Here is a 12,801-nt window from a genome sequence, read left to right as displayed (position 1 = left end):
AAAGTAATTGTGCAGTTTTGCTTGTTTTTGTACAGTGGGAGACTAACGCTGAATAAAACTACAACAGTATATTGGTGTTTGAAATCAACTATTTGATCATGAACAGTGACATTGTTGGAACCCTCTGACACTTGGCTGGGAATCCTTGGCATCACAGTATTTAGGTTTCTTTTCTCCAAGCACCTACTAACAATGATGTGTCAAAAAATAAAATAAAACAAAAGTTCTAATAATAATTCTTCTGCTGTATTTAGAGGTTCCTCTGCTTTGTTTCTTTGCTTCATGGTTGTATGCATGACTTTCTTCACTTTTCCTGGTTTCAGGATGGCGTTCGCATGGAGGAAATAGTAGAGGGCTGCACAGGAGCGCTTCATATTTTGGCCAGAGACCCTATAAACAGAGGAGAGATTGCCAGCATGCAGACCATACCACTGTTTGTACAGGTACATTCACAGGCATGCATATTCAATTCAATTTTATTTATAAACTGCCAAATGGTGGTGGCTGTAGCTCAGGTGGTAGAGCAGGTCAGATGGTTCGATCCATGCATGCCAAATATCCTTGGGCAAGATACTAACCCCATGTTGCTCTCCGATGCATTCATCGGAGTGTGAATGTGTATGAATGTTAGACAGTAAGCACTAAGCAGTTTAAAAAAAGTGCTTGTGTGAATGGATGTGATTGGGTGAATGAGTTCGTTGTATAAAGCACTTTGAGTGCTCAAATAGAGTAGAAAAGCGCTATATGAGAACCACTCCATTTACCAAATCACAACAATAGTCACATCGAGGCGGACATGTCATTAAGATTACAGGCTCCTACAGAAACTGCTGACTTTCTTGCTAAAAACATTTGGTTCCCATACCACTAAATATACACTGTGGAGTTTAAAGCCAGTAGGATTTCATATATTTCCATCCTAAATATAAATGTCCAGTTAAAGTTGTTCTAGTAGATTTGAACATCAGTTTTTCTGTGACAGACTGATGTTTCTAGACAAAGTATTTCAACTTCATCTTCATCTTCATGAATATTAAATGACTAAATGCAAAAGATTATACAAGTACCTAAAACTACTAGATAAAACAGAGGTAATGTGAGTCCTGCTCAGAGCCCTCATAGCTGAGTTCTTCGTCTTTCATTCAATGAATACCTCTAGGATGATAATGTCATTACAAAAATTAAAGTGAACATGTGTAACTGTGGTGCATAGACCACAGTTGGTAAGGCCATCCACATGGCCTTGCTGGCTGTGATGTGCAGCCATCTGTCCCTCCTTTATATTACACTATAGTCATTACATTTCATGACACATAACCATACACAAAGGACCTTTGGGGGCAGGTTTGTTACCCAGTGGTTGATGGGCGGAGCTGCCAAGGGAGTCCTAATCACGTCTTCACTGGTGTCTGCCTCTCAATTTTACATGCACCTTAGACATGGAGGGTTTGGGGGGAGACGTGTAGATGAGCACTCTTGACCAGGGTCTCATGCTTGTGTCCCCTCAGTTTTAATAGCACTCGAGTTATATTATAAGTCATACTCACTATTTACAGCTCATATACTCACGTACACCAACACATGCACCCAAGAGGCCACTTTAATTAGAAGGCTGGTAATTGGAATGGCTGCTCCAGTCCACATGATAGATATCCTTGAAGGGCACAAATTTAAGGGATATTTTCCTATTAAATAACCTAAAAAATGACTGACTGTTCCTTTAAAACAGACAAATGTGTCAGAAAAAATAATACTCAAGTACAGTACAGATACTTAAAAATTATACTTCATTACAGTGACAAAATATTTGTACTTAGTTGCTTCTCACCTCTGAAACTCACACAGGGAAAACATGCAACCCAAAAAAGAATGCTACTAGCTAGCCAGTAGATTCAAACTCAGAACCTTCGTTTTGTGATACAACAGTAACCACAACACCACTGTCTTGTGTCAAAAAACACTCTAGTCGGGCAAACAGAACTTGCTGGCATGGCAAACATGAATTAAGTGCATCTTGCCTTCTTTGTGATTTAGTAAGACTTGCCAAAAACACACTCAGTAAGGAAAACTACCTCTGACGGCGAATGTTTCCTGCTGTGTGCTTCACACAAAAAAGCCAACTTTAAAAATTCTGACAATTCTGATCGGATTCTCACGACACTGGCATCAGTGTGTAAGTGGACTCTTACTTATATAGAGCTTTTCTAATGTAACTTAGCACTAAAATGATTTTTTACTACAAGCCTCAATCACCTATACAAAGCATCTGCACTGATTTAGGTACTAATGTTTTTGGTAATAAGGATAGCCAAAAAAGTAATGTGTGTTGGGAAATGTCAGGATTTATGTATCTATGTGTCTGTGTGTGTCTGTCCAGCTGCTGTATTCGTATGTGGAGAATGTGAAAAGAGTGTCTGCAGGAGTACTGTGTGAGCTAGCCCTGGACAAACACTCTGCAGAGCTCATAGATGCAGAAGGAGCATCAGCACCACTCATGGAGCTGCTGCACTCAAACAACGAGGGAATTGGTAGGTTCTGAAAATTTAGCAGGAGAAAAACTTGTTGCTTGAAACAACAAAATTCATCCGACACCTAAGATGTTATGTTCAATTTTTATTTCAACTATGGCTTTTTATTCTTTTGTAAGTTAAGAAAAAAGAAGTTCAAGGCTTTTTGGTAGTAAAACGGTGAATGTGGGAAAAACCTGTCAGTGTATCATGAGTGCTATTTGCTGGATTTAATAATGGGTGAAACTGGAAATGTAGCTTATGAGTCATTTAGTAGGCCATGCCAATTGTGCCCGTTAAAATACCTCAGATATATCTATAGCTCCCTCCCACCACTTTGACTATTTTGGACTTACCTTCCACATCTGCTACAGATATTCCTCCAGCCCCTTGTTCTTCTGGATTATTTCATGCTCCTTAAAAATAATAATAAAAAAGGAAAAGAAAGAAAAGAAAAGAAAAGGTAAAGTGGAATTGTAAATGAGGTTTTGAGAACCCAGATAAATGCTATGAATAAAATCCAAGCCATGAATACATAGACCCTACTAGTCATCACATACTCAGCAGGAATAATTAGATGGCCACAGGAGGATATAAACACCACTGATGTCAAGACAAAAAACTCCTCACAGTGCATTGAGGTCTCCACCCAAAGTCCAGCACCTTGAGCCATGAGGATTAGTGAACGTCAGAGCCAGGATGAGTCCAGGATGAAACATTTAGAATCCACGAATCTGCTCCAAAAATGCCTCAGGCAGCTGAAAACAGAAGGTGAGGAAGAGCAGCAATTATGGACAGCCAAGCACCTACATGCTATGGGTCATTGACAGAGTAAGTAGCAGACATCAAGAAATCCTACCAGCGGTTATTAAAGCCTGAACTAAAAGCAAAACGGTTCCGATCATGGCAGCACAAGAACAGGTCATAAGCACCAGATTCACAGAGTTGGAGTCTAACACACCTGTTAGGACCCAGGCTGTGCATAGGTGCCCTGGAGGCTATCCAACTAATGGTAGCATGATGTAACACTCAAGCTGGGACCTTATACACTGAGAAGCACAACCAAATGTATGGGGTAGTATATAGGAACACTTGTGCAGCATATGGACAAGAACACACCAAGATACTACCAATGGTTGCTGAGATGAACAGGATTAAGGTCCTGTAGGATTGCAAGTTCCAGACAAAAAAGCAGCTGTAGGCCAATGAACTAGACAAGGAGCAGAAAACCACAGTTGTGATAGATGTGGCAATCCTATCCAACAACAACTGGACTAGTTCTGGTAAATGGACTGGTTCTTATGTAGTGCTGTTCTACTCTACCTGAGCACTCAAAGCACTTTATTCAACTATTCATACAAAACTTTTATACATTCCTAAGTGCTTTCTATCTAACATTCACACACATTAAAGCTCCAATAGATGGATCGGAGAGCAACCTGGGGTTAGCATCTTGCCCAAGGATATCTGGCGTGCAGACTGGAACAGTCATCGATTTAAACACTAAACTTCCACTAAACATTACACCAACTACCACGAAATCCAAAAGTGCCCACTGCTGAAGGAATATCTGTAGTAGATGTGGAAGGTAAAGTCCAAAGTGGTCCCAGTGGTAGACTTGAAGAGTGGCTCCAGCAGATTTAAGGAACAAGATTGGAGGTCTGTATCCAAAAGAGTGCAGTCAAGATATTGTGCAGAGCTCTCAACATCCCAGGCCCCATCCAGAGGCTTAGGAACACACACATACAGTCCATCATGGATCTATATGCATATACACTTCTGTAACACAGAAGCTTCCTTACACTCAAAATATGTTCATTCGTGAAAGGACTTGATAATTCATTCTGTTTGTAAATAACTGATGTTGCCATCTCCCTCCAGCTACCTATGCCGCAGCAGTGTTGTTCCGCATTTCGGAAGACAAGAGTTCCGACTACAGGAAGAGAGTGTCAGTGGAGCTTACACATTCGCTGTTCAAGCATGACCCTGCTGCCTGGGAAATGGTAAAATACCTATGTTTGTGGATGTCTGTGTGCTTTTGTGTGCAGAGGTGTTGGCACAAAAGCCATACCCACTCTTAAAGAGTGTTAACCTCATTTTGGTTTGTCTTAATCATCTGCGGACTAACTTCCAACCTGCTCTTTCTTAGCAAAAATTTGGCAAAGGCAGATAATTACTATTTGACTTGACAGATTCAGAAACTTAGCATGCCTGTCTCCTTTTAGATCTACTAATATTATTTACTTGCTGTGGTATAACTGGAAGTCATCCGATTTTATTATTAATTAATTTTATTATTTGACTGTGGCCTAAGGTTTATACACAGCAAAATCTCCAGTGTTAAATTAACACTAGAGAGTGTCTATATGGGTCCACACCTCTGAGTGTTAAATACAACACTGTTGAGTGTTAAATTAACACTTTTGACAGTGTTATATGTTTAAAAGTAACCTAGTCAGTTTTGAAGATTAACAATGGCTAACACTGAGCAGTGCTGATTTTCTAACACTGGAATATTTCTAACATTTTGAGTTATTTTCCAGTGTTAGACACTCTCTAGTGTTAATTTAACACTGGAGATTTTGCTGTGTACTGTTAAAGACTAATTATGTGATAATACATCTCAGGCCATATTATGCAGTGATTCCTCTAGGGAATAACTAAGTGATGTAATGTATTACATTTAAATAATAGGTAATGTTTTACTTTTTTTGAGTAAAATGTATTATTGTATTTATGTCTAACAATGTCTTCACAGACCCATACTGCAGTTCCTTTGGAGCCTACGTATCTTCCAGATGGTAAGTACTTTGATACACAAGAAAATTGTGTTTCAGAGCACATTGTGTTTTCCAAAACTTCAAAATAGGATTTTGTATCTTACCCTGTTTGTTTACTCTTTGTGATAAAATATCGATTGGTGTGAACTGAGACGCAAGCTCTTGTTCTATTAAAATCCAATCTATATCGGTTTTCCCTGCCCAATGTTTGCCTAATCAAGCCATTTCAATTCAATTCAATTCAATTTTATTTATATAGCGCCAAATCACAACTGCCGGCTGCCCCGGGCTGCTGTGGGCCCTGGTCCAGATAAGCCTGGGCCCCATAGCCTTGATGGATTCCAGGGAACGGGGGTGCCTGCTGGGGTCAGCGGGGAAGCTGGCCCCTATCAAAAGCCTTCTGTGCATCTAAAGATATAGCCAATACAGGATTTGTGTTATTTCTGTTTTGCCACAGCAGGAGTAGTAATCTCCTCATATTATCCTTATATTATATTCTTGACAAACCCTACTTGATCTTTATGAATATTTTGTGGTAGTACAACCTCCAGCCTTGTTGCTAATACTTTGGATAGAATTGTGCAATCCACATTGGTTAAACCTATCACTCTGTAAATACCTGGATCAGTTAAATCGCCTTTTGGAGTTAGTGATATTACTGCCTAAATACAACTTACAGGAAGCAGTCCATATCCAAAAGCTTCATGTTATACTTAAGTTAAAAATTAACATCTAAATCTATAAATTTGTGATAAAACTGCCGAGAAGCCGAGCTGAGATTCCCGGTGTCCTTCTGGTTTTCATTGCATGGATAGCTTCCTTTACATCTGTCTCTGTTAGGGGAATTTCCCATGTGTCCCTACCCCCTGTGAAATTTGTGGTATTGTCATTTTATCAAAGAATGTGTTCAGCAGGTCCATACTTACTTTGTTATCAGACGTGTATAAGTCTTGATAAAATATTTTAAAAAATCATGTTGATCTCCTAAGAGGATATAACTAATTTATCATCCTTTTTAATTGCCGTAATAACATTCTGGCTGTCTATTTGCTTAAGTTGTCTGGCTAATAGTCTGCCTGTCTTCTCACCATTCTCATACAAATTAGTTTTAAGATGAAAGATTGCATGCTCCGCATTTTTGTTATAAATTTCATGAAGGTTACACTTAAGCCAACAAATCTCTTTAAATTTATTATCATCAAATTTTCCTGCTAATTGTCTTTCCATTTACCTATCTTTTCCTCCAAAATGTGTATCTTTTGCTTATTTTATTTATTTTTCTTAGCACTATAACACTTTCCACTAATAAATACCTTCAGTGGCCGACCTGTCCGTAGATCCAACATTCACCTCTGTTTCTCTCAAATGTGCTGTAGTCACACCACCACTCAAAAGAAAGGACATAGATCACAGGAGCCAATAATGTGACTTCAATACTGGGGGAATATGGTCAAATTTTTGCATACAAGAACTCTGACTGCTACGTATTGAATGAACATCAGGATTTGGATAATCCTGCAAACAGACCTGCTTGATATGAATACATGGACCAATATCTTATAGTGAGTTTGAGACAAGAATTTTCTAACCTTTCTAACCTAACCGTATATTTGTAAGTGAAGGAGAGTAATTGTGGTGACCTTTTTTGATGTAATTATTAAAACTCTCCAAAATGATGCCAAGGTTGTTGACTTGTTTCAGAGACAGGGATAGTATATATGAGCAGTTTGTCAGTCTCTAACATTTTGGACCAACAACAAATATTTCTGTCTCTGTTTAATTCCCAAAAGTTTTGAGGCATCCAGCAAATTAATGTCATCGGTGCACCTCATTAGTTTGTGAACAGAGGTTCAATCATCAGAAGAAAAAAAATATTAGCACAATTGTATATCATCAACATAAGATTGGCTAGATGATTCTTTGTGAGAGTAGTAAGAAGAAGCATGTAAAGGTTAAAGAATAATAAACAAAAAATAAACCCTTGAGGAACCACTGAGAAAATATTTATATATAGATCTAAAACTGCTAATTAAAACAGAGATTTTGATATGATATGATTCGATGTGATATGATATGATGAAAAACAACTGAGAACTGGACCTGTTAAACCAACTGAGTCATGAAGTCTTTGAATGAAATTGTCATGATCAACAGTGTTGAAGGCAGCAGTGAAATAGTAGAACTAAAACTGAAAGTCTCTGTGAGTCACTGTTCTTTAGGTCACTGATGACTTTAGTAAGAGCTGTTTCTGTGCTCTCTATCACTACGGCCGTCTTGAGGGGATGATGAAGAGGGGATGACTGAAAAAATATGATTGCTAAGAAAAGCAAGTCTACTGATCTTTTAAAGGTTCCTCTGTCTATATCAGGGGTCGGCAACCCTGAGCACGCGTGCCACAGCTGGCACGTGAAGGGTTAACTGATGACACGACCATAGCTGGACTGGCCATCAGGCATACCGGTGGGTCGATGGTGATTTTTCATTTTTATAGGCCGATGATTTTTTTTCTTGTAACGGCATGAACAATGAGAGGTGGTGGATTGGCCAGGTGCTGGCCGACGTGTAAAAATAAGTCAGTTGTTTGGTGGTGGCTCTGGCGGAGCCTCCACAGAGGCCAGAGGGTGGATGAGGGAAAGGGGAGGCAGGAGGAGGAGAAACCCGAGGCGGCCGCCGGTCCGAGTGCCAGGTGAACTGAACTACAGGTAAGAAGTTATGACCTGCAGTCTATCAGGTTCAGATATAAACCAAGTTTAGGTGGAGTTTATTTCCGTTGTGCTGACTTTTCACTGTCAGGTACAATAACTCGTACTGCGTGCTAGCTAGCATGACGGAGTTTCTATACAGCTGGGTGGGTGCTGTGATGTTACTGATAGTGAACTTTATTTTATTCATAAGGTTAGTTAGTAGAGTTGCCAACCGTCCCCTAAAAAACGGAATCGTTCCGTATTCAGAGAAAATATTACGCGTTTCGTATTGAGCTGAAAAGGAACACAGTTTATCCCGGATTTCAGCTACAATAGAAAAAGACACAAACGTGGAGTTATTCTGTCTTTACACTGTCAGCTGACTCTTCATCTTTCATTCTCTCCCCTCCCTCTCCTGTTGCTACTTCAGTCATGAAACTGATCAATGATCAGCTGATCGGCTTTTCTCTCTTGTTTGTTTATCGCTCACTTTGTGCCAGAAAGAGGAAACCAGCAGATGTCGCGCTAAACAACAGCAGCATGTTTAAGCTTGATCAGCTGTTGTTAGAATTTATTTAATATTAATTTCTAGTATCAGCTGATGTTTGCTGGAGCCACAGCTGTAAAGCTGCTGGTCATGATGTCGGTTTGGATATGTGGTGAGAGGGAAACATGAAGATGAAACCAGGAGACGTCCTTACTGAATCATCAGAGCTGAACAGGTGATGGAGAAACAGGTTTACCTTTCAGGTGACATGAATGAGTTGAAGGGAAGTTATGAACTGTTTCTGAGAGACAAATAACACCAGGATCCTTTTCTAAGTAGCTGACAGCTGGTAACTGTGCAGGGGCGGGTCTAGCAAAGTGTTGCCAGGGGGGCAGGTAGGGCATTAACAGGGAGAGGGGGGCACAAAGAAATACTTTTCTTTCTTATTCTCATTTAAAATGTCTAGCTTTTAATAAATAATTATCTGAAGCTTACAACCAAAGTTTTTATCTGATGTAAAATGTATGGAAATCATACATATACCAACAAGACTGTACATCACTGTCACAACAGCATTTGTTATCATTCAAAGGCTTTATGGCTTTAATACCTGATGGGTCGGTCTCTAGTCAAAATGCCCGGGCTGATTTTTTGTCCCAGTCCAGCTCTGGGCACGACACGCAGTGAATTAATCTGAGAGGGTGCATTAAAAAATAAATGGCCGGGCCAGCGGTGCACATCACAAATTAGCTCGCATAGAAACATTAGTTGTGCCGCTTCTTAATGACGGTATCTTATCTAACAGCTCCAACTACCAGATTCAACTTATAATTGGCTAAAAATAACCTAGCCTACCGCTGAGAGGGACGTTGCCAGCTGGCAGTTTTTTCAAGCGATGTTGAAATTTACACATTCGGACACTTCAAATGCTTCAGGAGCTTTCACTACCTGACAAGTTTAACTGTCTTCAGAACATTGCAGAGGCCTTATTGACAGTATTTGGCTCTACATGTCTGTGTGAGCAGATTTTCTCTCACATGAGTCCTCAGGTAGCCTCTGAATGCTGGACACTGGGAGACCTGTGTCTCTGAGTGGGAGACCAGAGATCACATTAACATGTGTGTCTCTGTATTAACAAACATGTCATATTGGCTCAGTTTATTTCTCGTATCATTGTTGTGAGGAGACCATAAATAGCATTTGCATTTTCTGTTGTACATTTGCTGTTATGGATAAAAAGTCTTTTTTGTTTCAAAATAGCTGATAACTATTCGCTGATAGCTGCCAACATCTGTGAACAAATATAATTCCATAAAGTTTTTCTATATAGTGTGTAACTGTTAATATAGAGCGTTATTAAATTTGTTGCTAATGCAATCATATGGCACACTGAGTTCTGAGGAAATTTTAGATGGCACTTATTAAATCCAGTTCTTTGTATTCTTCACGGCAAAGAAAGACACGGCTCAAAGTGGTCAAAGCTCAAAAAAATGATCTTTATTTTACATTCCCGGGAACGGAGACCTGAACACACGAACACACAAGCTCAGGTCTGAAAGCAGCAGTGCCAGCCTGGTTATATATATATTTCCGCTGCACGTCACACACATTTTAAGTTTTAATCAAAACTCTGCTTACTTTCACTTTCTGTCTTCACCTCATATGCTGTGCAAAAGCATGCAGTTTCCTGTCAGCCTGCGACCTAGTTTACACTCAAAGTTGGCCCTCTCTTATTAAAATACATAAAACAATATAATCAAATAAGCACTAAATATATATTTAAATTCCAACACACTCATCATCAGAAAGGTTGCCTACCCCTGGTCTATATACTTCCCTCCATCATACAATCTGATACAATGAAACTGTAACAGTATGTATCCATGTTTGTGTGGGGATGGCATTTAAAATTTCCAAAACAAATTTAAAATTAAGAGCCATAATGGAGGTGAACTGAAGGTTTTGATTTGATAGTGCTGACAGAAAATCCTCATTGTAACACTAGGAGCAGTGTATATAATTTTGAATAGTTTGAAAAATACAAACCACCAGTCACTCAGGTTATGTCTGTCTCTGCATCTCAGAGTTAGATGGCTCTTACCCCCCATATGGCTATGCTGATCTGCCACTGGACACCCTGCCGCTAGACCCCGACCTCCATGAGCCCTACATTGCTGACATGACTTATGATCCAAGACAGACCTACCCTGAGCCACTCTAACAGGTAATCATACCGATGATGTTTACTTCCTGTCCAGGTTAAAGTGTTATTGTGAATGCACACACAGTTGCTAGTGGTCAGACCGAATATATAGCCATATAAGAAGCTCACTGTAAATGAGAAGAAGGTTATGCCCAGTATGTGTTCACCCACTGGTTTCTGGATTTTGCATTTTGAGACCTCAGTGTTATCACGTTAGACTGCCATGTTGTTGTTTTTTTAACCAGAAATTAGCTGATAACTTCCATAACTAACATCCATAAATTGTACAACCCAAATGAACACAAATGCAGACACAGGAAGGCAGGTGGAAGTTAACAAAAGGCTAGCCCTTTATTCAGCTGATGCAAAAAGCCATAGGCCAACAGGATTATAAGGACAAAACTAACTCAGCTAACTCTTGGCAAGGAACCACACGGAAACTAAGACCAGGGAACTGAACAGTATGCACTGACCAAGGGGAGACTAAGATATATTGCAGTATTTAAAAAATCCCCTCTCATCCCTGCAGGGTACCCTTTATCCTTCAAGCTTGCATTGTCTACCAGAGGCCTTGGAGCTTGAAGGTCCTGTGCAGTATCTTTGCTGTGCCAGGACTGCGCTCTTCTGGACAGAGATCTCAGATGTTGCTCCTGGGTTCTGCTGGAGCCACTCACCTCCAGATCTTCTTGAGTACTTCTCTGAGCCCTTAGTTCTTCTCAGTGAGAGCAGTTTTTTCTTCTGAATGTTGGAACACTGAGCTACTGGTTGTTTTGCAATCAATCTGGATGCTGGGTAGCGAAGAATCCATAGGTCCCTCATCCTATTTATGTAACCCCTTCCGCTGGGGTTACTTGCATAGTAGCATTCCAACAGTTCCAAAAGCGCCCTATTTTAATCTCTTTCCCACCTGTGCCTTCTTGTTCCAGTAGCCCACTTCTCATCAGTGTGTTTTAACAACCCCAAACACACCTCCAAAAAGACCAGTGCCTTGCTAAATAAAGTAACTTGACTGGCCAAGCATGTCTACAGACTTAAACCCTATTGAGCATCTGTGGGGCATCCACAAATGGAAGGTGCAAGGTTTCTAACATCCACCAGTTCCATGACGTCATCAAGGAGGAGTGGAAGAGGACTCCAGTGGCACCCTGTGACGCTCTAGTGAACTCCATGGCCAACAGAGTTGAGGCAGAGTTGGAAAATAATGGCTGACACACAAAATTGACACTCTGGGCACAAGTTAGGCATGGACTCACTTTTGTTGCCAGCAGTTTAGACATTAATGACTGTATGGTGAGTTATTTTGAGGTGACAGCAAATTTACACTGTTATACAAGCTGTACACTGACTACTTTACATTGTATTAAAGTGTCATATCTTCAGTGTTGTCACATAAAAAGATAATAAAATATTTACAAAAGTGTGTATACGTTAGGATATCATATATGGACAATCTAAATATCACATTACAGGGAGTGCAGAATTATTAGGCAAGTTGTATTTTTGAGGAATAATTTTATTATTGAACAACAACCATGTTCTCAATGAACCCAAAAAACTCATTAATATCAAAGCTGAATGTTTTTGGAAGTAGTTTTTAGTTTGTTTTTAGTTTTAGCTATTTTAGGGGGATATCTGTGTGTGCAGGTGACTATTACTGTGCATAATTATTAGGCAACTTAACAAAAAACAAATATATACCCATTTCAATTATTTATTTTTACCAGTGACACCAATATAACATCTCCACATTCACAAATATACATTTCTGACATTCAAAAACAAAACAAAAACAAATCAGCGACCAATATAGCCACCTTTCTTTGCAAGGACACTCAAAAGCCTGCCATCCATGGATTCTGTCAGTGTTTTGATCTGTTCACCATCAACATTGCGTGCAGCAGCAACCACAGCCTCCCAGACACTGTTCAGAGAGGTGTACTGTTTTCCCTCCTTGTAAATCTCACATTTGATGATGGACCACAGGTTCTCAATGGGGTTCAGATCAGGTGAACAAGGTGGCCATGTCATTAGTTTTTCTTCTTTTATACCCTTTCTTGCCAGCCACGCTGTGGAGTACTTGGACGCGTGTGATGGAGCATTGTCCTGCATGAAAATCATGTTTTTCTTGAAGGATGCAGAC

At 39.8% G+C, this 12,801-nt stretch overlaps 1 protein-coding gene and 1 long non-coding RNA gene across 7 annotated transcripts in view; one reads left to right on the top strand and one right to left on the bottom strand.

The window, feature by feature from the left end:
- The window catches only part of LOC146389306 (junction plakoglobin a-like), a 119,286-nt gene extending 108,604 nt beyond the window's left edge, over nucleotides 1-10,682 (top strand). For 5 of the 6 annotated variants that reach the window (XM_084927100.1, XM_084927099.1, XM_084927096.1 and 2 more), the window contains 5 exons: nucleotides 324-443; nucleotides 2,378-2,528; nucleotides 4,389-4,510; nucleotides 5,266-5,308; nucleotides 10,543-10,682. In XM_084927100.1, the coding sequence (XP_084783226.1) occupies nucleotides 324-443; nucleotides 2,378-2,528; nucleotides 4,389-4,510; nucleotides 5,266-5,308; nucleotides 10,543-10,679 (573 nt within the window). In that variant the 3' untranslated portion in view covers nucleotides 10,680-10,682. The remainder of the gene's footprint in view (nucleotides 1-323; nucleotides 444-2,377; nucleotides 2,529-4,388; nucleotides 4,511-5,265; nucleotides 5,309-10,542) is intronic. The other variant, XM_084927101.1, reaches the window with a different exon arrangement.
- On the bottom strand, nucleotides 441-3,627 carry LOC146389307 (uncharacterized). Its single transcript, XR_014800144.1, has 3 exons — nucleotides 3,138-3,627; nucleotides 2,864-2,923; nucleotides 441-1,654 (listed from the first exon to the last, which is right to left on the bottom strand). It is a non-coding gene; the product is annotated as an uncharacterized LOC146389307 (long non-coding RNA).
- Nucleotides 10,683-12,801: the final 2,119 nt, after the last annotated feature.

This window comes from Perissodus microlepis, chromosome 4, assembly GCF_051167445.1.
Source record: "Perissodus microlepis isolate ML-2025 ecotype Zambia chromosome 4, ASM5116744v1, whole genome shotgun sequence".
Taxonomy (NCBI): domain Eukaryota; kingdom Metazoa; phylum Chordata; class Actinopteri; order Cichliformes; family Cichlidae; genus Perissodus; species Perissodus microlepis.
The sequence above is the reverse complement of the archived record's forward strand: the minus strand, read 5'-3'. Positions and strand labels throughout refer to the sequence as shown.